Source organism: Tachyglossus aculeatus, chromosome Y4 (genome assembly GCF_015852505.1).
Source record: "Tachyglossus aculeatus isolate mTacAcu1 chromosome Y4, mTacAcu1.pri, whole genome shotgun sequence".
Lineage (NCBI taxonomy): Eukaryota > Metazoa > Chordata > Mammalia > Monotremata > Tachyglossidae > Tachyglossus > Tachyglossus aculeatus.
The window spans coordinates 8983052-9008226 of NC_052096.1; the positions used below are offsets into that span (position 1 = coordinate 8983052).

General features: G+C 54.6%; 1 protein-coding gene across 1 annotated transcript; it reads right to left on the reverse strand.

The window, feature by feature from the left end:
* Positions 1 to 489: 489 nt before the first annotated feature.
* On the reverse strand, positions 490 to 24332 carry CADM3 (cell adhesion molecule 3). The gene is made up of 9 exons (XM_038768788.1): positions 24220 to 24332; positions 12574 to 12714; positions 10048 to 10200; positions 8933 to 9070; positions 7670 to 7840; positions 6895 to 6985; positions 5016 to 5185; positions 1951 to 2076; positions 490 to 1022 (listed from the first exon to the last, which is right to left on the reverse strand). The coding sequence occupies exons 1-9, from the start codon at positions 24308 to 24310 to the stop codon at positions 904 to 906; spliced, it is 1200 nt and encodes a 399-aa protein (XP_038624716.1). The 5' UTR covers positions 24311 to 24332; the 3' UTR covers positions 490 to 903.
* Between the last annotated feature and the right edge of the window lie 843 nt (positions 24333 to 25175).

Here is a 25175-nt window from a genome sequence, read left to right on the forward strand (position 1 = left end):
GGCAGCGGGACGGACCTTGTCTCCATGGCAACCGGCTCAGGGAGGACGATGGAGAGGAGGGGCAGAGAAGGAGGGATCGGGGGGCGGGGGGCGGGGGGGGGAAATCACACCTCCCTCTCTCCCTCCTTCTCCTTCGTCCATCGGACAGACCCTAGGGATGGGAGGTGGTGGGGTGGGAGGTCCTCGGGGATAAAGACCCCCTGGGTCCATTGGGGAAAAGCGACCTGGAGGGGTGGGGTGCATAGTGAGGGAAGGAGCTGACGGGGGGGGGGGGGGGCGAGGGGGGATTGAGGTTGAGGGGCGATCCTTTAGCTTCGGTCCTGCCCCCCTCCCCAGCAAGAGCAGACCAGGAATACCCTAGAAGCCAATCACGTGCTCCTAAACCGAGCGGGAAACTGGTGGGAGGGAGAAGGGGGAGTGCATCTGAGACGCCCCCGTTCCCTCCCTAACCCCCCCCCCAGGGACCCCTTCCCCTCCTCGACCCCTGCCCCCCACGCTCATCCCCACCGCGGTGGGCGAGAGAGCTCCCCTCTTCTCGTCCCGCCCGGACACTGATGTGTTTCTGGTTTGTTCAGAAAAGAAAGAAAGAAATCCAAACGCAGAGAGAAGCCACAGATAGGGCCGAGAGCGACGCCCCCCGCCCGATCTCCCACCCCCCACATTTCCAAACCGAGTACAAAACCGCGCCCAAGCAGACACCTGTACAGCGGGGAGGTGGGGGGAGGGATGGGGAGCAAGCGGGAGGGGGAGGGGGCGTCCCCTGGTTGGGTGGGGGATGGAGGGGGCTCTGTACAAGTCCGGGTTGGTGCCGCGGCCCCGGCTAGCCTTGGGTGGACGCTCCCCCGGCCCATGCCCCTCCCCACCCCGTGGGAGGGTGGAGGGGGCTGGAGGACGTGGGCGCTTCTAGATGAAATACTCCTTTTTGTCGTCCCCTCCCGGCTGGCCTCCCTCTGCGTTGATGATGGCCGTGTCCGCGTCGGGGGCGTCGTCAGAGCCTTTTGCCTCATGCGTCAGGTAGGTGCCTGAGTGGGGGGACAGTTGGGGAGGTTGGTGGGGGGGCTTCTCCCAGAGCCCTCCCTGGGTCTCCTCCTCCATCCTTCCGTGCCCCTTTATCCACCTGCCCTGGAACACCTGGGAAGTCATGTAACCTCCCGGGGCCTCAGTTTTCTCATCTGTAAAACGGGGAGACGATCCCTGCCCCTCACGAGCCTCGTGTGGGACAGGGCCTGTCACCGATCTGATTATGAGGGATCCACCCCAGCGCTGAATTATCGGGGTAGACACCAGAAGTTGGGGATGCGGAGAAACAAGAGGAGAAGACTGGACCTCCTCAAGTTGGGTATCGGGTGGATGGGACGGGGGAAGAATGCTTTAGGGTATTCGGATGTTCACCATTGAGGCTGGGTCTAGTTGGAGTGTTACTGGGCTCTAGTTGGACCTGTTATTGTAGGGTTACTGGGGCTCTGGCTGATTTTTATTTTAGGGTTGGCCTGTTGTTGAAGAGTTGGCAGGGCTTTGGCTGGTCTATTATTGTAGAGTTGGCAGGGCTCTGGCTCTACTGTTATTGTAGAGTTGTTGGGGCTCTCTGGCTGGTCTGTTATTGTAGGGTTGGCCTGCTATTGTAGAGTTGGCAGGGCTTTGGCCGGTCTGTTATTGTAGGATTGTTGGGGCTCTGGTTGGTCTATTACTGTAAGGTCGCTGGGGCTCTGACTGGTCTGTTATTGTAGTTACTGTGGCTCTGGCTGGTCTGTTACTCTAGGGTTGGCAGGGGTCTGGCTGGTCTGCTACTGTAGGGTTGCTGGGGTTCTGTCTGGTCTGTTATTGTAGCGTTGGCAGGTCTGTGACTGCAGGATTGGGAAGAATCTCTCCCCGCTAGACCCAGCCTTCCCACCCTTCCCACCTGTCCCATGGTCCAGCTTTCGCCCCACCCCCTGCCCTGCCCCTCCTGACCTTTGTGTCGGATCAGATAGTGGCCTAGGACGATGAGCAGGATGAGCAACAGGAAGACGATGAGGGCCACTACCCCTCCGATGATGGCGTGGTAGGTGCTGGTCTGCGCAGGCATGGGGCTGGGGTCTGGAGGGTGGGAGACACAGCATAACAGCCCTGGCTGGAGTCTCTCTCAGCCTACTTTTGAGGAGGGGGCTCGACAAGCCGGGAAAGGCCAAGAACATCAGGGGAACAAGGCCCAGGTCCCACCCTGTTTTCTCCCCACCTCCTTGGTCCTTGATCCGATATTGAGAAATAATGACCATCAGCGGATGGATTGATTGGCTGATTGAACCCATCCCCCCATCCTCTTCTTTCTCCTGTTGCTGAGATTATGGGTCTATTTCCTCTGCTTCTCTCTTTATCTTTTGATGTGCAGACTCTGGGATAAGATGTCACCAATTCCCACATGTCTCACCCCCAAAAGCTCGTTCCTATGGCCTGCATTCCCAGATGTTGGCATGGCCAGCCCTGTGCGGGGTGGACCGACCCCAAAGGTGTGGTCACCGGGTGTGTAGGAGAGGGTCAGGTTTAGCAGAGATGGCCCGACTCCTGGTCAGATCCATACGTGACACCCAGCCCCTGCTTCTGACATTTGGCTGAAACGGTCACCTAATTCCTTATCTATAAGGGCATCCCTCCACGGCAGCCTGCCAAGGCAGCGTGGTCACTCTCTGGTGGTCAGTAAGGAGGGTGGGCCAGGCAGACCTAGGCCCCAGGACCCCACGAGTTGTCTGTGCAACTTGTTGGGAGGGGAGTAGGCCCCGGTCTCCCCTGCCCCTGTACTTCTCCATTTCACTGCCCCACTTCCAAGGCTTGGGGGGCTCTGAATCAAGGTGACAGGAGGAATGTTCGTCGGGAAGATCCCATCCAGTTGTCCCACGCAGCCTCCCACGGTGGAAAAAATCCACCCCTCCAACCAAAAAGGTCGGGATCAGGATAGACCTCAGAGGTCACCGAGTCCAATCCCCTGCCTCTGAGCAGGAGGGCGGCCTGCCTCAGCTCCGTCGAGAGGGGCCATTCCTCCAGCCTTGCAGATTTCCAGGAAAGAAGCAGTGTCTCCCCGGGAAACCCATTCCTCCATCTCTCCTGCCTCTAGGAGACAGTTCCAGGAGACAGCTTCCTGGTTTCCAGGCTTCCAGGCTTCCTGGTCCTCAGCCAAGCATCTAAAGCAGATGAGATCAAACTGGAAATCGGTTCTTCTCCGTAAGAGTTAAGATCGGATCAGGCGGGGGTGGGGGAGGGGGGAGAGGAGGGAAGGAGAGACAGGCGTCATCCAAGTGGTCGGGGATGACCGAGATTCTTGGACGCTTTCCTCTCCCTTGGAGGTTTCTGTTTATCTTGTTGGCTGGGTATCTGTGGAGTCTGCAGCCCACCCGGCTGGGGGAAGCCAGGAGTGGGGGGAAGGGAACCCCCCTGCCCAGAACATCACAAGATAGGAATGTAGACAGTGAAAGGACCTGTGCTCAAATCCCCGACTCATGGCTGAGAAAATGAATTTATCCACTGTTCTCTCCTCTTATTCTTTCTGTAAATTACTTTGTGTCCATCTCCCCCGCCGGACTGTCAGCTCCTTGAGGGCAGGGATCGTGGCTTCTAACCCTATTGCATTCTCCCAGGCAATCAGTACAGTGCACGCACACAGGAACCACTTGGAAAATACCGTTCATTGATTGTTGGGTATTTTAGGTTATGGGGAAAGCAGGGGCTGTCGGGACCCAGCTCTGGCGTCCCCCTCAGTGGCACTCTGTGGAGCAGAACTGGAAAGACCCTTGGTCGGGTTCCCCCTGCTTGTCTGTGAATTCCAGGGGATGGATGCAGCAGTGATTGGGGTAGACTCAGAGTCTGGTGTTTGAGGTCTCCACTAACCTCTGACTCCACTGAAGTATTTTGACCCTGCCTATCTCTTCCCTGGATCATTCCATGTCTCCACCTGACACTTCATCCAAGGATTTGGCTTCTGCCATCATCGTGGTCTTTAAATCACACCTCCAGGAGCCAGAAATTTAAGAATAAGGGGAAAGAGATCCCTCCTCCCCTCCCAGAAGGACCCTTGGCTTCCTGTCTACATTTATCTCCTGTTTGGGTCATTCCGGGACGGTCTTGAGGGTGTTGGGGAGGTTTTGGCAAGATCTTAACCCCATCAAGGGTGACACTACCTCCCTTCAGACGACTGGGTAAGAATCCCAAAATGCTAGACCACTATGGGAGTGGCTTCTGGGGATTGGCATCACCTTGGATGACATCACTATGAGGGGGTGAGATCAGAGTCCACCCATAGGCACTGTTGGTTTCTACCTTGCTCCAAAAAAGGGCAAAGAGAACAGCATCCTCTTGACCCCGCAAAACATCAGGCAAATACCCCTTAGCAATTTCAGCAGCCCCCCACCCCTCCCCGACCCCCATCTCCAGCCCAGCAATAGACCCTCTAGATCTGGCAGCGTGGCCTGTTTGAAAAAGCACAGAGCTGGGAGTAAGAAGACCATGGTCTAAGTCCCAGCTCTGCTCCTGGCCTGCTTGGTGACCATAGACCAATAACTAAACCTCTCTGGGCCTCAGTTTCCTCAACTGTATAATGGGGATGAGATACCATGAGCCCTCAAGTCAGGGACTATTTCTGATCGGATGACCTCCATCTCTAACCCCAGTGCTCAGCACAAGGTAAAACGGAGTGGGAGGAGAGCAGGGCAGGATGGTGGTGGTGGTAGGGAAGGAGAGAAGCAGCATGGCTTAGTGGATGGAGCACGGGCCTGGGATTCAGAAGGACCTGAGTTCTAATTCTGGCTTCACCACATGTCTGCTGTGTGGCTTTGGGTAAGTCACTTGACTTCTCTGGGTCTCAGTTACCTCATCTGTAAAAGGGGAATTAAGAGTGTGAGCCTCACGTGGGACCGGGACTGTGTCCAACCTGATTAACTTGAATCTACCACAGCACTTAGAACAGCACTTGGAACATAGTAAGCGCTTACCAAGTACCATAATAATAATAACAATAATAATTATTATTATTAGTGTTGGGGGCTCACCGTTGACACTCAGGGTGTAGTAGGCGACATGGCTGCCTAGGTGGTTGGTGGCGGTGCAGCGGTAGGTGCCACTATCACTCTTGTTGAGCAGGGGAAAGATCAAGAAACTCTCCTGGGCCATCTGCAGTGGTGGTTCGCTCCCCTCCTTCTCCCACAGGTATTGCTGAGGGCTGCGGAGATGGAGAGGTTGGGGGGCTAAGGGGGCAGGAGGGGGAGGTGGAAGCAGAGAGGATGGAACCTGGGGCCAACAGAACTCTGAGAGAAGCCCATCCTGGTAGCTTGGGGTCTGATGCAAGCGGTAGAGTGTCTCCTGCTCCATTACGCCATCACCACCATCACCACCATTGCCACCGTCACCCCATCACCACCGTCATTACCATCCTCTCCACCACTGCCACCACCATCACCATCATCATCTCCATAGCCATCACCACCTTCACCATCATCTCCACCACCATCGTCGTTACCAACACTATCAAAATTTTCACGATCATCAACATCACCAACTCCACCGTCATCATCACCATTGACACTATCAAAATGATCATTGTCATAAACACCACTATCACCACCACCACCATTACCATCATCATCATCAATAACATCAAAATTATCATTGTCATCACCACACCACCATCACCACCACCATCTCCACTGCCATCACGACCTCATCATTATTATCTCCACCTCCATCATCCCCAACAATGCCATCAAAATCATCACTCTCATCCCCACTATCACCACCGACATTACCATCATCTCCACCACTGACACCACCATCACCATCATCATCTCCACAGTCACCACCATCATCATCTCCACCGCCATCATCAATACTATCAAAATTATCACCATCATCAACACCACCAACTCCATGGCCGTCACCATCATCATCACCATCTCCAGTGCTGTCACCATCATCACCACCACCATCTCCGCTGCCATCATCACCATCAACACTCCCCAAATTATCACTGTCATCAACACCACCGACTCCACTGACATCCATTATCATCACCACCATCTCCACCACCATCATCACCATCAACACTATCAAAATTATCATTGTCATCATCAACACCACTACCACCATGACCACCATCACCACCGTCCACACCATCAAAATTATCATTGTCATCACCTCCACCACCATTACCACCATCATCTCCGCCACCATCACCACCATCATCTCCACTGCCATCACCACGTCATCATTATTATCTCCACCTCCATCATCCCCATCAACGTCATCAAAATTATCACTTTCGTTACCACCATCACCATCTCTCCCACCATCACTACTGACACCATCAAAAACATGAGTGTCATCAACACCATCAACACCATCATCACCACCACTGTCATCACCCCATCACCACCATCACATCGCCACTTCCACGGCCACCATCACCACCATCAACATGAGAATCACCTCCATCATCATCATCATCAATCATATTTATTGAGCGCTTACTGTGTGCAGAGCACTGTACTAAGCGCTTGGGAAGTACAAATTGGCAACATATAGAAACAGTCCCTACCCAACAGTGGGCTCCATGACTATGTCCACCACCATCTCCACCACCACCATCTCCACCACCATAACCACCATGGTCAACGTCAACTTTGCCACCTTCCCTGCCACCACCACCATCATCAGCTTCACCACCACTGCCATCATTTCCACCACCACCACCATCACCATCACAATCAACACCACCGCCGCCATCTTTGTAGGATGGATGTACGGGATGAGGGATCAGCGGTGTGGGTTTGGGGAAGCCCGAGGGGACTGGAGAGATTGGGGGATGGAGAGGCTGGGCTTTTCAGCCTCCTCTGGATGGTGGGAGGGGAGGAAGAGGGAGCCGGAGGTCCTTACACGGGATTGCCATGTCCCTCGCACTGCAGCGTTAGCTGAAGACCCTCGCGGGGTTGGAGGGGTTCGGTCTTGATGGATGCCGTCGGTGTATCTGTGAAGGAGGAGTCCGGATCACCCAGGGCTCAGCACCCCACCCCTGGAGTAGCCCTGTCACCCAGATAGAGACCCAAACCATTTCCTGTCTCCCCTGGTAGATGCTGGCCGACACCCCCCACAGCCCTTGCCTACCCACTCACTTCAAGGTATGCCCCCTCTCCCCTGGGTCCACCTTCCCTTTTTCAGCCCTGACCCTTCTCTCCAGAGCCCTTCCCCTCTCTATCTTTCATTCATTCATTCCATCATATTTATTGAGTGCTTACTGTGTGCAAAGCACTGTATGTTTGGGAAAGTACAATATAACAATAAACAGACACATTCCCTGCCCACAACAAGCTTACAGACCAGAGAGTTTACAGTCTCCCTCACCTGGGTCCACCTCCTCTTTCAAGCCCGCCCCTTTTCTCCAGGACCCTCCACCTCTCTCTCTTAGGCCCCTCCCCTTCTCTTCCAGGCCTCTCTCTCTTGATCTGCCCCTTCTCTCCAGGACCCTCCCCCTTTCTCTCTTGGGTCCTTCCCCCTCTCTTCTGGGCCTGCCCACTCCCCCTTGGTCTGCCCCTTCTCTCCAGGAGTCTGCCCCTTCTCTCCAGGACGCTCCCCCTCTCTTCTGGGTCCATCCCCTCTCCATGGGTTCATCCCCCTCTCCCTTGGCCCCGGTCCCACCCTCCCCGCGACGTACACAAGACCTCGATGCGCTGAGAGGTGGAGCGGTCCGTGTTCTGTAGGGACTCGTGCTTCACAACGCATGTGACGGCGGCCCCGTCGTCCTCCCGGGACACCTGGAACTCCACCGAGCTGCTCACCGTGAACGTCTTGCCGTTGGCATCCTCCTGCACTCGGGTGGCCTCGCCTGGGGAGGTGTGGGGGTGGTGGCAATGTAATCAGGTTGGACACCGTCCCTGTCCCACATGGGGCTCACACTGCATGCTTGTTATAGGCAGGGAATTTGTCTGTTAATTCCGCTATCTTGTCCTCTCCCAAGTGCTTACAAAGTGCTTATGAGCTCTGCACATAGTAAGAGCTTAATTGATCACAAGGGCAAACAATTTTGCACATTCACTATGGACTGTGTGTCTTGTATTGGCTTTCTCAGCTGTACATACTCTCAAAGGTGGACTTCACCATCAATTAATCAATCAAGCAGCATGGCCTAGTGGATAGAGCATGGGAGTCAGAAGGACATGGGGTCGAATCCCAGCTCTGCCACTTGTCTGCTGTGAGACTTGGAGCAAATCACTTCATTTCTCTGTGCCTCAGTTACCTCGCCTGTAAAATAGGGATCAATATGTCAACCCCAAGTGGGACATGGACTGTGTCCAACCTGATTAACTTGATCTGTCCCAGAACTTATTACAGTGCCTGGCACATAGTAAGCTCTTAACAATCACCACCAAAACCCCCCAAAAATGGTATTTATTGAGTGCTGACCATGTGCAGAGCACTATACTAAACGCTTGGAAGAGACGACACAGCAGAGTTGATAAATGTATTCCCTGCCCTCTGGCCAAACACATACTCTCTCTCTCTCTCTCTCTCTCTCTCTCTCTCTCTCTCTCTCTCTCTCTCTCTCTCTCTCTCACACACACACACACACACACACACATGATCAGTCACCCTCCTCTATAATGCTTGTGTCAGTCACGACCCAGAAAATAAGAACACAAACTTGCTCATTCAGGGATCAGGCTAATGGTCTATAAGCTCATTGTGAGCAGGAAATGTGTCTGTTTATTATTATACTGTATGCTCCCATGTGACTAGTACAGTGCAATAAGCGCCCAATAAATATGAATGAATCCACCCCAGAATACTGTTTCCGATGATGATAACGGGGAGCTGGAACTGTGCCCCCCCACCCCGTCTCCCTTCAGCCCACTCCCCACCCTAGTATCATCCACTCCCCTTCCTGACCCCAGTGCTGGGCAGAGGGTTGGTCACTCACTCTTGAGCTCCTGGTCTCCCTTTCTCCAGCTCAGTTGGGCAGCAGGCTTACTGCCTGAAGATCGACAAGTGAGGCGGGCGGTGCCCTCTTCCCTGATTGGAGACTCGTAGCCGGTGATTAGAGGCTTCTGGGGGACTCCTGGTGCACAGAGGAATCAGGAAGGCTCAGTAGGATGAAGGGAAACCATAGTTACCTCCCTGTCACCCTCCCACTCCTCTCCAAGATGAGCAACTCACTGCCAAGCTAGCCAGAGCTCCTGGATCCATGGAGGATGGCTGACCAGCTGGGGGTGGGGGAGGAAGTTAGGAGGGGTAGGTATAGGGGCTGAGTTTGGAGATAGATTTGATTTAGGGTTCGGGTTCTGCTCAATAAATACGATTGAATGAATGAATGGTTAGGATTGCGTTCGTGTTTGGGCCGAAGTTGGAATTAGGGTGGTGGTTGTGATTGGTGTTAGAATTAGAATTGAGGTTTGAGTTGATGTTGCAGTTATCACTGGGTTCATGTTAGTTTTAAGGTTGGGGTTGTATTTAAGAGAAAGGATTGTTTGTTTTATGGTATTTGTTAAGCACTTACTATGTGCCAGGCACTATACTAAGGGCTAGGGTAGATACAACCTGGCAGGTTGGACACACAGCCCCTGTCCCACATGGGGCTCACAATCTTCATCTCCATTTTACAGATGAGGTAACTGAAGCACAGAGAAGTGAAGTGATTTCACCACTCTAGACCTCAGTTTCCTCCTCTATAAAAGGGGATTAAGACTGTAAACCCCATGTGAGACATGGACTGTGTCCAACCTGATTAGCTTGTAGCTACCCCAGTGCTTCGTATGGTGCCTGACACACAGTAAGCACTCAACAAATACCTTAAAAAGAGGACTGAGATCAGGGTTTGGGTTAAGGTAAGGTTTAAGGTTGGTGTTGAGGGTTGAGTTAGGATTAAGTTTAAAGATGGGGTTTGGGGTGTGATGGGGTTAAGATTGGGGTTGGATTAGGGTTAAAGTTGAGTTGAGGGTTGGGTGAGGATTAGAGTTAAGGTTGGTGTTTGAAGTGTGTTTGGGGTGAGAATCGGGGTTGAGGTTTTGTTTAAGGTTAGGACAGAGGTGGGCTCACCGAGCACAGTCACCAGCGACTTGGCCGTGCGAACGGGCATGGTGAAAATGGAGCAGGTGTACTCTCCCTCGTCTGCCAGGGACACTTTCTCGATGCTGATGCTCAGCTCTCGCGGACTGGAGTGGACCAGCTGAATCCTGTTGTCTCGCAAGGCTGCAGCGGGGGAGGATGGCGAAGAAGACAGAGACTCTCAGCAGCATCGCCTGGATCGGGCCCCCTGGTCCGTCCAGCCCAGGGTTCTGTCTCCATGGCAACCAGATACTGGGAGGAACTGCATGCCGGTCCCCCTCCCGGACAACCATCCTCGTGGTTAAGTGTCGGTCTGTCTGTCTCTCTCTCCATTCTGGGCTGTCTCACTCTCACATCTCTGGGTCTCCCTGTCTCTGCGGGGGGTGGGGGGGGGGCATGACTCTAGACTGGAAGCGCACCCGGAGGGCAGAGACTAGATCCTTTGTTTCTGATGCTTAGTGCCATTCAGTGCACCCTGGGAAGAGAAGCAGCATGGCCTAGTGGAGAGCAAGAGTCTGGGAGTCAGAAGGACTTGGGTTCTAATCCTGGCTTCACCACTTGTCTGCTGTGGGACCTTGAGCACGTCACTTAGCTTTTCTCTGCCTCAGTTCCCTAATCGGTAAAATGGGGATTAAGACTGTGAATCCCTCGTGGGATGTGGACCGTGTCCATGTCCTGATTAGCTTGTATCTACCCCAGCACTTGGTACAGTGCCTGTAAGTGCTTAACAAATGCCATTAAAAAACAAACAAAAATTTCTCTGTGTCTAAATTACCTCATCTGTAAAATGGAAATTAAGACCACGAGCCACACGTGGGACATGGACTGTGTCCAACCTGATTAGCTTGTATCTATCCCTACCGCTTAGTACAGTTACTGGCACACAGTAAGCACTTAACAAATGCCATTAAAAAACCCCCAGGGGGCTCTCAATAAATGCTGTCACAACTACAATGGGTTTACCCTCACAAGCGCTTGAAACGATAGGTGTTCAATAAATGCCACGGTTTGAGTGGTGAATTTTCCATCTGTCTAAAGAAGAATGATAGCAACGCCATCCTGGATCTATTCCATGGTCCATCAGGGAGATTTGCCACCAAAACTGGAGGCCTGGAAAATCCATGGGAATATCGCCTTTTACACATCCAACCTCATGAGTCAGATTTTACCCTCCCACATCCCTGACTTTCCCCATCAAATAACTCAAGATGGGCGTTAGGCAGAGGGTTTATCCTGACACCTTGAACTTGCAGATATTTTAGTTTTTTATGGTATTTGTTAAGCACTTACTAAGTGCCAGGAACTGTACTAAATGTTGGAAAAGACACTGCCCATTCCTGGTCTTCCTCGGGGTGGGGGACAGGCACGGGGCAGGGGGCATAATCACAGGGGAGATTCGAAATTTATCCAGCCTCCCAGACACAGAAAGCATGACCTAGTGGAAAAGCACATGGGACTGGATAGCAGGAGACCCAAACTCCATTGCGTAACCTTGGTCAAGTCACTTAACCTCCCGGTCCTCAGTTTCATCATCTATAAAATGGTGATATGAACCCCGTTCTCCCTCCCTCTTAAAATCGTGAGTCCCATGTAGGATGGGGACTGTTTCCCATCTGATTATCTTGGATCTAATGCAGGACTTAGCATATAGGCACTGCTTAATAAATACCACTGTTAATTATTACATAAGATCCAGTGGCTTAGAGGTAATGGAGTTCAGTGTCTCCATTGGGTTTCCAGCTGTGGGTTGGGGGTGGGGGGAAGGCTGTAGCTTCCCCCAACTCAGCGGCTTGGGGTGGATTCCGGGGTCTCTGAGAGTTTCAAGCTTTTATTTTGTATATAATGATGGTAATAGTAGTATTAAGCATTTACTATTTACCAGGAACTGTACTAAGCACTGGGGTAGATACAAGGTAATTGTGCTGGACACAGTCCCTGTCCCACATGGGGCTCACAATCTTAGTTCCCTTTTAACAGGTGAGGTCACTGAGACAATAGTGACAACAATTGTGATAAATGGTGGCATTTGTAACTGTTTACATGTGCCATGCACCGTGCTAAGGACTGAGGTAGATTCTGAGTAACGAGTACTTAGTCCACATGGATCTCACAGTCAAAGCGGGGGTGGGGGGAGTTTTTACAGACCAGGAAACTGAGGCCCAGGGAAGCAAAGTATCTTGCCTAAGGTCACATAGCAGGCAAGTGGCAGAGCCAGGATTAGAACCCAGGTCTCCTGACCTACCAATCCTGCGATTTAAACATTAGGCCACACCACACTTGCTCTTTTAAACCATCTTGAGTGGGTTGGTTGGTGGTTTCTTGCCTTCCTCATTAGACAGCAAGCGTCTCGAGGGCAGGGGTAATACTCCTTCTTCTTCCTCCTATCCCTCCGGCTGTCTGCTCTGCACAGAGGAGGCGTCCCCAAGTGCTCCTGTTGGTGAAATCAGCAGTGCCCCCTTCCCCTTGCACCCTCCCTTTCTGTATCTATACCCCAGGCATTTGGGGGACCATGGGTACCTCTTTTCTCTCCAAAATAGAGGGTCTGTTGAGCGGGGTTGGACCACTGCAGGGACGAGTTATCGGGGTCCTTGACACTGCATTTGAGGACGACGGTGCCTCCGGCCACCACCGTCTCATCCGAGGTCCAGGGCTGACTCTCTGTGGGGACAAGGTGGGGGTCAACAACTTCCCAATCTGGTTGGACCACCTCCCTTCCTTCCTCCTCTCACTCTCCGGTTCCTCACCAGGACCAAACGCCAGTGGTGATGCAACTGGGGGTCGGTGAGGCAGTGGGGGGAAGCCATTTTTGTTGTCCTGGATACACAGGTGGGCAGAGTGCATCCCCCCACACTCACATACACGAACACACAACACAATCGTATTACCACTACCACACACCACTACCACTAGACCACACTTACTTACACACAACGCAACACACTACCACCTCTACCACACACTACTACCACTAGCCTGCACTTACATCTTTTCAACCCCCCACATGTGCACACAACACAGCACACTTCCAACACTAGCACAGGCTGCTACCATTGGCTGCACTTTCAGCTCTTCCATCCCCCCACGCACATATAACACAACATACTACCCCCACTACCACACACCACTACCACTATCCCACACTTTCAGTTCTTCCACCCCCCATATGTACATACAACACAACAAAACACATTGTCATCACTACCGCTCACCACTAACCCACACTTTCAGCTTTTCCATCCCCACATGTACATGCCACACACTCCTACGACTACCAAAACACCATAATCACTAGCCTGCAACTTTCAGCTCTTCCACCTCCTGACACATACATACAACACAACACAACCACACTCCCACCACTCCCATACACCACTACCACTAGCCTGTATAAAATTTTAGCTCTCTCATTTTTCTCCCCTTCCATTCCCCCAGCACTGACCCTCAGATACCCTCCCCTCCCCATCTCCTTCCCAGCTCTGTACTGATCCCGTTCTGCCCCCAAGCATTGACTCTCTCACAACGGCCATCATTCTCAGAGTCACCCCAAAGCCCTTCCCCGGAAATCCCACCCCGAGCCCCTGACCCCCTTCCCCCGAGCCCCCACTCCTAGAGCACCTGATCCCTAAGCCCCAGTCTCCAGAGCCCCCCAATTCATTCATTCATTCATTCAAACATATTTATTAAGAGCTTACTGTGTGCAGGGCACTGTCCTAAGCGCTTGGGAAATAACACTGCAACAATAAACAGTGACAATCCCTGCCCATCACAAGCTCACAGTCTAGAGGGGGCCCCAAGACCCTGAAACCCCACTCCCAGAATTCAGTAAGGAGAATTTTTGTTGGCCTCTCCATCTCTCCCACTCTGTGAAGATTCCTTCCGCGGCATCTTCTACAGGTCTTGAAATGGATCCCAAACCAGGGACCACCTCAGCGTGACCTCTGGTCTTTCCCCTCCCCATCATTCCAACACCGGTCCCTCCCCCCCCACCCCCCCCGCCCCAGCCCCGCTCTCCACATTACTGATCCTTGACCCCCACAGCTGGGACCAACATGACCTCGTGTTGACCTCCATGGATCCACTAATGACATTATCCCCACCCCCCACCAATGACTCCCCGAGGCCCCATGACACTGATCTCCACAGCCTTTTCTCCCAGCAGTCATCTTTCTACCTCCCTATCTCCCACCCAGAACGTCTCTGGTTCCCAAATCGGGGTGTGGGGAACAGGGCTTCTCCAATGAGGGCTCAGATCCTTCTTCACTCAATCGTATTTACCGAGCACTTACTGTTTGCAGAGCACTGTCTTAAGTGCTTGGGAGAGTACAATACAACAATAAACAACTCCCAACTCCCTCATTTTTATCCCCCCCAACCTCCTCACTCCCCCCAAACATGTAGGGGACTGAAAGATTTTGATCTCTGCTTCCTATGTGATCTTGTATGCACCCCAGCGCTTAGAGCAGTGCCTGGCACATAGTAAGCACTTAACAAATGTTATTATTATTATTCTTGTTATTTGGTCTCCATTGGTATTGGCGAGGGTGAAGGGGAAGGCACTCAGAATGAAGCCCCCTGAAACCTCATGCATCCCTCCCCCGCAAAAAGAGACCCTCTCCATTCTTTGCCCTCTCCCACCCGGCCTCATTTTCAGCAGCTAGGTGGGGAAGGAATGGAGTTTCCTTGCTGGGGAAGAAAGGGGAAAATTTAGGTGGAAGCACATTAAGGGAGAGGGAGGGGAATAACAGAACAGGCTGGGATGGAGGAGAGGGGAAGGAATTGGGGAACTTGGGCAGTACGGTGGCAGTGTGGTCTAGTGGTTAGAGCACAGGCATGGCAGTCAGAATACCCTAGTACTAATCCCAGCTCCACCATGAGTCTGCTGGGTGACCTTGGGCAAGTCACTGCAATTCTCTGGGCCTCAGTTACCTCGGCTATATAATAGGGATTAATACTGTGAGCCGCATGTGGGGCATGGACTGTGTCCAATCTGATTAGCTTGTATTTATCCAAGAGCCTAGTACAGTTCCCGGTGCCTAGTAAGTGATTAACAAATACCATAAAAAGGGGGTGGGGGGAGAAGAGGGTCTTTATTAACTAATCATCATCATCATCAATCGTATTTATTGAGCGCTTACTATGTGCAGAGCACTGTACTAAATAGAGACAGTCCCTACCCAACAGTGGGCTCACAGTCTAAAAGGGGGAGACAGAGAACAAAAGCAAACATACTAACAAAATAAAATAAATAGGATAGATATGTACAAGTAAAATAAATAAATAAATAAATAGAGTAATAAATATGTACAAACATATATACATATATACAGGTGCTGTGGGGAAGGGAAGGAGAACTAATGGGAGAACTAAGGGAACTAATGGGAGAATCTCCCCTTCCCGCTCCTTTACCAGGCCCATCAGCTTGGTCTTGGCTTTGCTATGGTAGAATTTCTTTTCATAGGGTTGTCTTGGAGGGATTTCATATCAGCTACTATCTCAGGAATTACCTTTTTTCCTAAATAATTCTGCCTTGGCTCCCCGCCCCCTCCCCCTGGTTCAGGGCGCCCTCCAGCGGCGAGAGGGAGGTCAAAGCCTACGGCACACACAGCACCTGTATATATGTATATATGTTTGTACATATTTATTACTCTATTTATTTATTTTACTTGTACATATCTATTCTATTTATTTTATTTTGTTAGTATGTTTGGTTTTGTTCTCTGTCTCCCCCTTTCAGACTGTGAGCCCACTGTTGGGTAGGGACTGCCTCTATATGTTGCCAACTTCTACTTCCCAAGCGCTTAGTACAGTGCTCTGCACACAGTAAGCGCTCAATAAATATGATTGACTGATTGATTGATTGGGAAGAAGCCCGGAGGTAGGGAGACAGAGACCGCAGGGTGCTTCATTTACGTGCGTTTGTGGTGCCTTAGGGAGCGAAGGGTCGGGTGGAGTGGGGGTCATCTCTGGTTTGGGGCAAGGAATGGGCCCCTAGACCCGGGGAAAATTGAGGATCCCCCTTCCCGGCCCTCCGGGTTAGAATGGAATTCTTTTACAGTGAGGATGGGGGAGGGAGCCGGGGAATACTTCCCCCCAGCAGGACACAGTGCAGGCAGGAGATCGAAGGTGTTTGGATTGATCCAAGGGCCCAGAGCTTAGTGCATTGCCTGGCACATAGTAAGGCTTAATAAATACTATTTTAAAAAGCGCTTAACGAGTACCATAATAATAATAATAATAATAATTCTTAAAGAGAGGAAACCTCCTTATCAACAGACCAGCCATCCAGATTCTACCCGAGCCAGTCTGAAGTTTGCAGGGCCCACTCCATTCATTCATTTGTATTTATTGAGCGCTTTCTGTGTACAAAGCGATGTACTAAGCGCTTGGGAGAGTACAACAGTAAACAGATCCATTCCTTGCCCACATCGAGCTAACAGTCCAGAGATGACCCCCCCTCCACCCGACCCTTCGCTCCCTAAGGCACCACAAACGCACACACAGACACTCTGCTCTAGAAAAACACAACAAACACACACACACCCAAACACCTTTTTCTTCTTTCCCCAGTCACAGAACTCCCCACCACAACACATAGCTTGTCTCCTGACCCAAATGCCCAGTCCGACCCCTTCTCCCCTAACTCCCCAAGTTTGTCCAAGCTCGTGGGCTGATGGACATGTGTCAGACCCAATCCTCTACCCTCTGGTGGTCCGGGGATAAAGGGGAGAGCAATGGACGGTGAAGCTAAAGCTGTCACCAAGCCCTCTATAGTGGGGGAGGGGAGAGACAGAGAGAGGGAGAACTCAGGGGGAAGAGACAAAGGGAATATACAGGAAAGCCCTAAACGTTCGGATTGGGATCTGGGCTTCTCTTTGCCCCTGTTCTCCTCCCTCCCAGCAAAGAATTGTGAAGGGAAAGCAGAAGGTGAGTAGAAAGGGGAAAGGGAGATGGAGGAATCCTTCCTTGGACCCTGTCTCCCACTTCCATCTGCTTTCAACCTCCGAGGAGAAAGATTTCTCCCCCACTCCAGTTGGGGAAACTGAGTCCCAGAAACTGCTACACATCACCGTTCGATTGTCACAGAGTGAGCAGAGTGAGCTCCTGCTCTATCTCAGATACCTTCTTTTCGCATGCACATTCACGTTCCTTCTCTTCTCCGGAGCCCTTCTGAAAATCCACCTCCTCCAGAAAGCCTTCCCGGATTAATCCCACCCGACCCTGCCCCCGTATTTGCTCCAGTTCCCACCTGAAACTTCGGTTCTCTTTCAATGAAACTGGTGTATATTTGGGATTTTGATAGTCGATTTGTTTTTAAATTCACTGGGACCCTGAAGCTGACCCGTTTTGCTTAACTGAATGGCTAGTGTTCCCTCCCCCATCAAATTGGCAGCCCCTCGAGGACAGGGGCCATGTCTCCTTCTTCCTCTGTTTTGAGTTTGTGGGTGTGTGTGTCTTTATGTGTGTGTTTGTGTGTGCGTCCTGCCTCCCCATCAGATTGAGAGCCCCTGAGGACAGGGACCATGTCTCCTTCTTTCTCTGTTTTGCGTGTGTGTGTGTGTGTGTGTGTTTGTGTTTGCATCCTACCCCCCGCCCAATCCCAGCACCCAGCCCAGGATACTGGTCTCAGGGGCACTTGGGCCAGTCTGTTGCTGTGGCCACGGGCTGCAGTGATCCTGGGATTGTGGTGAGGAGGGGCGAGGGAGGGAGTCAGGGGCATCTCCTGGGTAACAGAGCTGGGGGAGGCTTTGAGAGGGAGCCAGGCGAGATGAGGGAGGGAGAAGGAGGGGGCGAGTTGGAGAAAGCGAGCGTCCTTGCGGGTATCTTAGGCCTGCCCACGTGTGCCCACAGTGCCATCTGTTTCTGCCTAGACTTGGCACCCCAGCGCCCCGGCCTAGATTTCTGCAGCCTGGTTCTTGGTCCATCTGTTGCGTGCCCTGAGAGAGATTGAGGGGGCTCTCAGAGAGTAGCACCAGAAGCCCCAATTCCCTAGAGTGGGGGAGAGAGGGGCCTGGAGGCTTCTCTCTCCTGATCTGGGCACTGCTGGATTTCCGTCCCACCCCCAGCGATTTATTATACCCAGAACGGATGCCCCTCACCCAGAGGGCTCCAAACACACCTCATTCATGTCCCCTCCCCGCCTCCCCCTTCGGGGGTTCAGAGAGGGGCCCGACCGGTGGAGGGCTCCGGGGAGGGCCGAGGAGATGGCTGGAGATGGGGTGAGGGGACTGAAGAGAGACCCCCGGCTGGAACTCGGGCGATCCGGGGAGGAGGGAGCACCTAGAAGAATCGGGGCGCGGGCTGGGGTTGGGGGCGCAGGACGAAGGGATTGATGGGTCCCACGGAGATTTCAGTGCACGGGAAAACGACAACCCCACGGAAAGAAGCAGCGTGGTTTAGTGGAAAGACCACAGGCTTGGGGGTCAGAGGTCGTGGGTTCAAATCCTGACTCCGCCGCTCGTCAGCTGTGTGACTTTGGGCAAGTCACTTCGCTTCTCTGTGCCTCAGTTACCTCCTCTGTAAAATGGGGTTAAGACTGTGAACACCCGGTGGGACAACCTGATTGCCTTGTGCTTAGAACAGTGGCGCTTGGCACGTAGGAAGCGCCTAACAAATACCATCATTAATATTATTCAGAGCGCAGGCTCCGGGGGCGCAGGGCACGGGTGGGCCGGTGAGCTCCACGGAGAGCTCGGTGCGAAGGCGCCGGGGGTCGCAGGGCGGGGGTGGGCTGATGAGCAGCATGGAGAGCGAGAGCCCACGGAGAGTTCAGGGCTCGGGAACGAGAAACACCACGGAGAGCTCAGAGCGCTGTGGCCCGAAAAGAGGGCAGGGCTTGGGGGCCCTGTGGGCACCACTGAGAGCTCCGGGGGCGGATTCAGGACGCGGTGTCCGGGGGCGGGGGGGGACCCCACGCAGAAGCACCTCGCAGCACCTCGGAGAGCTCCGGCAGCACCGCGGAGAGCTCAGTGCGCGGTTCTAGTGGGCACCACGGAGAGCTCAGTACGCAGCCCCCATGGGCACAACGCGCCCTCGCCACCATCGGATATCTTTCCCGAGCTCCCCCCTTTCCCCATCCTCCCTCCCTCCAAATCGGGCCACTAAAGCTATATCCCCAGGGTGAGGAGGGAGGGGAGAGATGTCTGATTTGGCCACCTGGCCCAGCTCTGTCTCCCAATCAATCAATCAATCAATCAATCGTATTTATTGAGCGCTTGCTGTGTGCAGAGCACTGTACTAAGCGCTTGGGAAGTACAAGTTGGCAACATATAGAGACTAGTCCCTACCCAACAGTGGGCTCACAGTCCAAAAGAGTCCCCCACCTCCAAGAATCCATGATGTCACTTCTCTAGACTGTGAGCTCGTTTTTTTAAATGGTATTTGTTTAGCGCTTACGGTAATAATAATAAGGATGGCATTTATTAAGCGCTTACTATGTGCAGAGCACTGTTCTAAGCCCTGGGGAGGTTACAAGGTGATCAGGTTGTCCCACGGGGAGCTCACAGTCTTCATCCCCATTTTACAGATGAGGTAACTCATCTGTAGACTGTGAGCCCACTGTTGGGTAGGGACCGTCTCTATATGTTGCCAACTTCCCAAGCGCTTAGTACAGTGCTCTGCACACAGTTAGCGCTCAATAAATACGATCGAATGAATGAACTGAGGCCCAGGGAAGTTAAGTGACTTGCCCAAAGTCACACAGCAGACAATTGGCGGAGTCGGAATTTGAACCCATGACCTCTGACTCCAAAGCCCGGGCTCTTTCCACTGAGCCACGCTGCTTTTCTGCTTACTATGTGCCAGGAGCAGTTCTAAGCGCTGGCGTAGATACAAAGTAATCAGGTTGGACACAGTCCATGTCCCACATTAGAGAAGCAGCACAGCCTGGTAGCAAGAGCACGGGCTTGGGAGCCAGAGGTCGTGGGTTCTAATCCCGCTCCACCACTTGTCAGGTGTGTGACCTTGGGCAAGCCACTTACCTTCTCTGTGCCTCAATTACCTCCTCTGTAAAAATGGAAATTAAGACTGTGAACCTCCCACAGTCTGATTACCTTGCATCTACCCCAGCGCTTAGTACAGTGCTTGGCACATAGTAAGCACTTAATAAATACCATTATTATAGGGCTCCTCATTTTGCAGATGAGGTAACTGGCCCATTCATTCATTGAATCGTGTTTATTGAGTGCTTACTGTGTGCAGAGCACTATACTAAGCGCTTGGGAAAGTATAATATAGCAATAAAGAGAGACACTCTCTGCCCACAACGAGTTCACAGTCTAGAGGGCCCAGAGAAGTGAAGTAAGTGATTTGCCTAAGGTTACATAGCAGACGAGCAGTAGAACTGTGATTAGAACCCAGGTCCTCTAGACTCTCAGGCCCGGGCTTTATCCATTAGGCCACGCAGCTTCCTTGCTCATTTTGGGCAGGGGACATTTCTATGAACTCTGTTGCATTGTACTCTCCCGAGAGCTTTGTACGTACTCTGCACGCAGTAAACACTCAGTAAATACCACTGATTGATTGGTTGCCACCTTAGGAATGGACTGGCCGAGGGCCCCGGGCTTTTTCCCCGTGGTATAGACTGAGACAGGGGATGGAATTGGGAGGGAGCTGGGGACCACCCCTTAGCCCCGGCCCCCCCGGTCCTCCTAGAAGGGTGGGTATGGTGTACTGTCCTTTCCCAAGCGTTTAGTACAGTGCTCTGCACACAGCAAGTGCTCAATAAATTCCATTGATTGATTGATTGATTGATTGCCCACGACTCCAGGGCCAGGACTTGCGGTCAGAAGAGACTGAGCAGGGATGCCTGAATCCCCAAAAGCCCCGGCCCCTGGCTTTGGGTAACTTGGTCCACCAAGTTACCAGGCAACGGTCTGTGACCCCCAAGGAAAACGGAAGGAAGCGTTTTCTGTACTTCCATTCTGGGGTTAAATTCCCATCCCAGCCGGATAGTGAAGGAAAGAAGGAGGCAGTGGAGCAGGGTTTGATCCTGATTACTTCTAGATTAGGAGATGGCCCAGGAGGGGCCTGAGGGTGGGTAGCTTTCTTCCCTAGGGAACCCCCTCATGTCTCATGGTCTGCCCTGCTCTGCGCAGGCTCCCCTAGCGTGTGCCCCTCCCCCCCACCGCCCCCAAGCAGGATGGAAGCGCTGCTGCTGGGATTTTGATGAGTTGAACGGTCATCCTGGTGAATTTCTCAGGGGAATCTGGTGAATTCTGTGGGCATTGTGGCGCATTCTGCGGAGGTTCCTTGGGGTTCTGATGTATTATGCCAGGATACCGATCAGGTCCGTGGGGATTCCAGGGAGTTGGGCCAGGATTCTGGTGAATTCTGCCGGGATTCCAGTGACTTCTATGGGGATACCGGGTGAATTGCGCCGGGATTCCAGTGGATTATGCCAGGATTTCGGTGAACTGTGCCAGGATTCCTATGAATTCCATGGAGAAAACCGGGTGAATTGTGCCAGGACTCTGATTAAATGGGCCAGGATTCTGGTGAATTATGCCAGGCTCCCAGTGAATTCCATGGGGCTCCTGGGTGATTTATGACAAGATTCCAGTGAATTGTACCAGGATTCTGGTGAATTAGGCCAGGATTCCAATGAATTACATGGGGATTCTGGGTCAGTCGAGACAGGGTTCCCGTGAATTGTGCCAGGATTTCGGTGAATGGCACCAGGATTATTGTGAATTTTGTCAGGATTCCAATATCCTCCACGGGGATTCCGATGAACTGTACCAGTTTTCCCGTGAATTTAGCTGGGATTGTAGTGAATTTTGATTCCTTGATTCCACGCCCGGTCCATTTCCAGTCTCGGGTTTTCCTTCACCTTGGCCTGCGGGCAGTAGGGTGTGAGATGGACAATGAAGGGGGTGGTTGTTGGGGATGGGGGGGTGGGGGAAAGTAGCAGGGACAGGCAGTGGACCCCTCCCAAGTTTGCCACCATCAGACAGACTCTCCGAGACAGGGCGAGCTGACAGCGTGTGGGCAGAAATGTTCCGGAGTCTGCATGGCCCGAGGCCTGGGCACCGTGAAACAATCCAGTCCTGAAGGGATGGCATTTGGCATCTGGCCAGGAGAGGCTGGCTCCCAGGAAGAATGAAGGCTCCCCACGCCCTTCCCCTGGGTTGCACAATCTCGCCTACCCCCAGCCGACAGACAGAGCCCCCCACTGTTCCAGGGCTTATGTCCAGAAGTCGGGGTGAGGGGGTGGTAGTGTCTGTGGGTAGCCACAGGCCGGCAGCATGGACGGCGCTGGACAGGGGGAGGCCACCGAGAAGAGAGGGGAATCTTCCAGACTGCGAGTAAGCAAGGTGGTTCTTTAGAAAGCCCCGGAGCAGAGGTGCTGCCCTTTGTTGTCCAGATCGGGCCCTGAAGCGGCGATGACCCAAGAGGAGAGAGAAGGTTTGCTTCCGTCTCAGGCCCCAGATGGCCTCCTTTCCCGGCTTTGGTAGGGAGGGCGAGGAATCCAGGCCTGGTACCCCTAGAGTCCTTCCGTGGGGAGCTCGGATCCTGAAGATGGTAACGTGTGTTTACGGAAACACCTGAGGGTGGGCCCACGCCCTCCCCCCTCCATCCTTTCGCTCCCGGTCACAGGATGATCTTGGATTTGGATGGGTTTAGTGCCCAATCATTGCCCAGCTCCCTGGCACCAGCTTCGGGTTCGTCTCTTTCCCGTTCCCTCTGCTGCTCCTCCAACCCAGTAATGACCCGGCAGCCCACCCCCCAGAGTCGGCCCTACCCCCCAGCCCCACATCACAGTGACCCAGGCACCCCTCCCCCCAAAACCCCGCCACTCCTCTCGATTTATGCCAGATCAGGACTCGATCCTGGTCTGACCCCAGTCCCCCAGGGGATCGAGAGGGTGGGAGAGGAGGCTGGGGTCTCCATGGTAACAGATGGGAGTTCCCAGGGCGGGGATTCCCTTTAGGGGAAGGGGTGGAAACAGTTCTGGAGGTGGTGGGAGAGAAGCGGGGCGTCCCCTAGGCGGCTCCTAGGACCCTCCTGGGTTGTGCGAGGGGTCTCTCTCTCTCCCTGGGGCCTGTGCCCGGCCCCGCTGCCGCCTCTCCTCCTGTCTCCTCCCCTGCGGCTCCCCTTCTGCTCTCCGTTGGCATCTGGCCTGGCACAGTCTCCGGCCACCCCCCCCCCCCCCCGCCATCCGCAGCCCCATAACGGGGGGGGGGGGCGGAAGATGGAAAGGGGGGATAGGGGAGAAGGGGACAGAGCATTCCTACGCTCCCGGCCTCCCTCCCCCCTCCCCAGGGACCTCCAAGCCCCTGTAATGCCCCCCTCCGCGGAATTGTGGACCGCAGCCCCCTTTCCCCTCCACTCCTTTCCCCATCCGTGTCCGGGGGGGCCAGGGCGCGCCCCGCCACGCTGACCTACATAGCACACTCCATCCCCCTCCGGACTGCCCCCTCCCTCCAGGTCCCGCCCTCCCCCCCCCCCCCCCCCCAGCCAGGACTGCAGCCTCTCTATAACGGTGGCTGCCCCCGCCCCCACCAACCCGCCCCCAAGCAGCCCGGAGACGAAGAGTCGACCCCATCCTGACCCAGGTGTCCCCCCCCCGCGCCCCCCGCCCCAATCTGGGCTTTGATGCAGCCTCGCCCTTCGGCCTCGTCGTGTTGCAACCCCGCATCCCCGGGGAGGCGGGGGGGAGGGGGGGGAGAGGGGGACAGGGGGGAGGGGTCCGCCCGTGTTGTTGTTTTGATCCGCGGAGGAGCGCCTCCCTCCCCGCAACATCCTCGCCCCCTGCCCCCTCCCGCCAGCCCCTCCCGCCGGGAACAGATGTATATGTGAGTGCATAAGCGAGTGGGGGGCGGGGGGGACGGATTATATTCTGCAGCGACACGCTTTCCCCAGTCCTGCCCCAGACAGCCCCCCGCCCCAACAAGCCCCCGGGACCAATACTCAGACGGAGACACCCCCCATCCTCTCCCCCCCATTCCTTCTCCCCCTCCCCCCCCCCACCCCGCCACAGACGTACCCACGGTCACCCCGACACACGCCCAGACACACACGCAGACCGAGACAGCAGCCCAGACGGGGATGCGCGCCCTCAGAGACGCACGTCCACGCCCCCGGGATGCCAGGACGGGCCCAAGGAATCAGCGGATGCCCTCCGGCCCCCTCCCCCGAGCCCCCCCGAGCCCCCTCCCCACTCACCGTCCTGGGAGAGGTTGGCCAGGGCGGGTCCCCAGCAGCAGGAGAGCAGGGTCAGCAGCAGGGGCAGGGGCTGGGCCGCGGGGGGCTTCATGGTGTTACCTTTCCCCCCCCGGTGGGGGGGGTCCCGCTGGAGAAGGGGGGGAGGGGGGCGGGGGGCGTTTGGGGGGGGGGCGATGGAAAGAGGCCGGAGCGGAGGGAGAGATCCCCTCCCCGGAGCCGCAGCGGAACCCGGGGCCCAGGCGGGGACGGGGGTGGGGAGGAAGGAGGGCGGGAGGGAGGAGGAGGAGGAGGAAGAAGAGGAGGAGGAAGAGGAGGGAGGGAGGGAGGGAGCCGGAGCCGCCACCGCCGCCGCCGCCCGTCACCGCCACCGCCGCCGCCGTCGCAGGGATTAAATAGGAGGAGCGAACCATTCTGCCGGCGACGGGGGGGGAGGGAGATGGGTGGGGGGCGGGGGGAGGAGGGCTGGGCCGGCTGGGGGGGGGAAGGAGGGGGGGTGGGCTGCCGCATTCCCCCCCGCCCCCTGCCCCCCCTCCCCCCCCGGCGGCCGTGGTGCGCTCCGCCCGCTCCCCCGGGAAGGAGATGCAGGGCGGGGGGCGGGTTTAGCAGCAGAGGCGCCCCCTCCCCATGCAAGGAGGGAGGGAGGGGCGGGGCGGGGCGGGGCGGGCGGGGCCCAGGGCCAGCTGGCGAAAGCGGGCACTGCAGGCTCGGGCAGGGCGTGCCCACTGCCCTCGAAGCCTCCGGCCCATCCCTCTGTCCGTCCCTCCGGCCGGCCGGCCCTCTACCGTCCAGCCCCCCTCCCCACCTTCCCGGCTCTGCCCCTGCCACCCATCTCCCTCCGGCGCCTCTCCCGGGTGGGGGGTCCCCGCCCGCCAACCGAGGGCCCAGCCCCTTCTCATCCATTGCCCAGAGGCGGAGACCCCTACTCACCCGGCACCCAGGACCAACCCCCTTCTCCG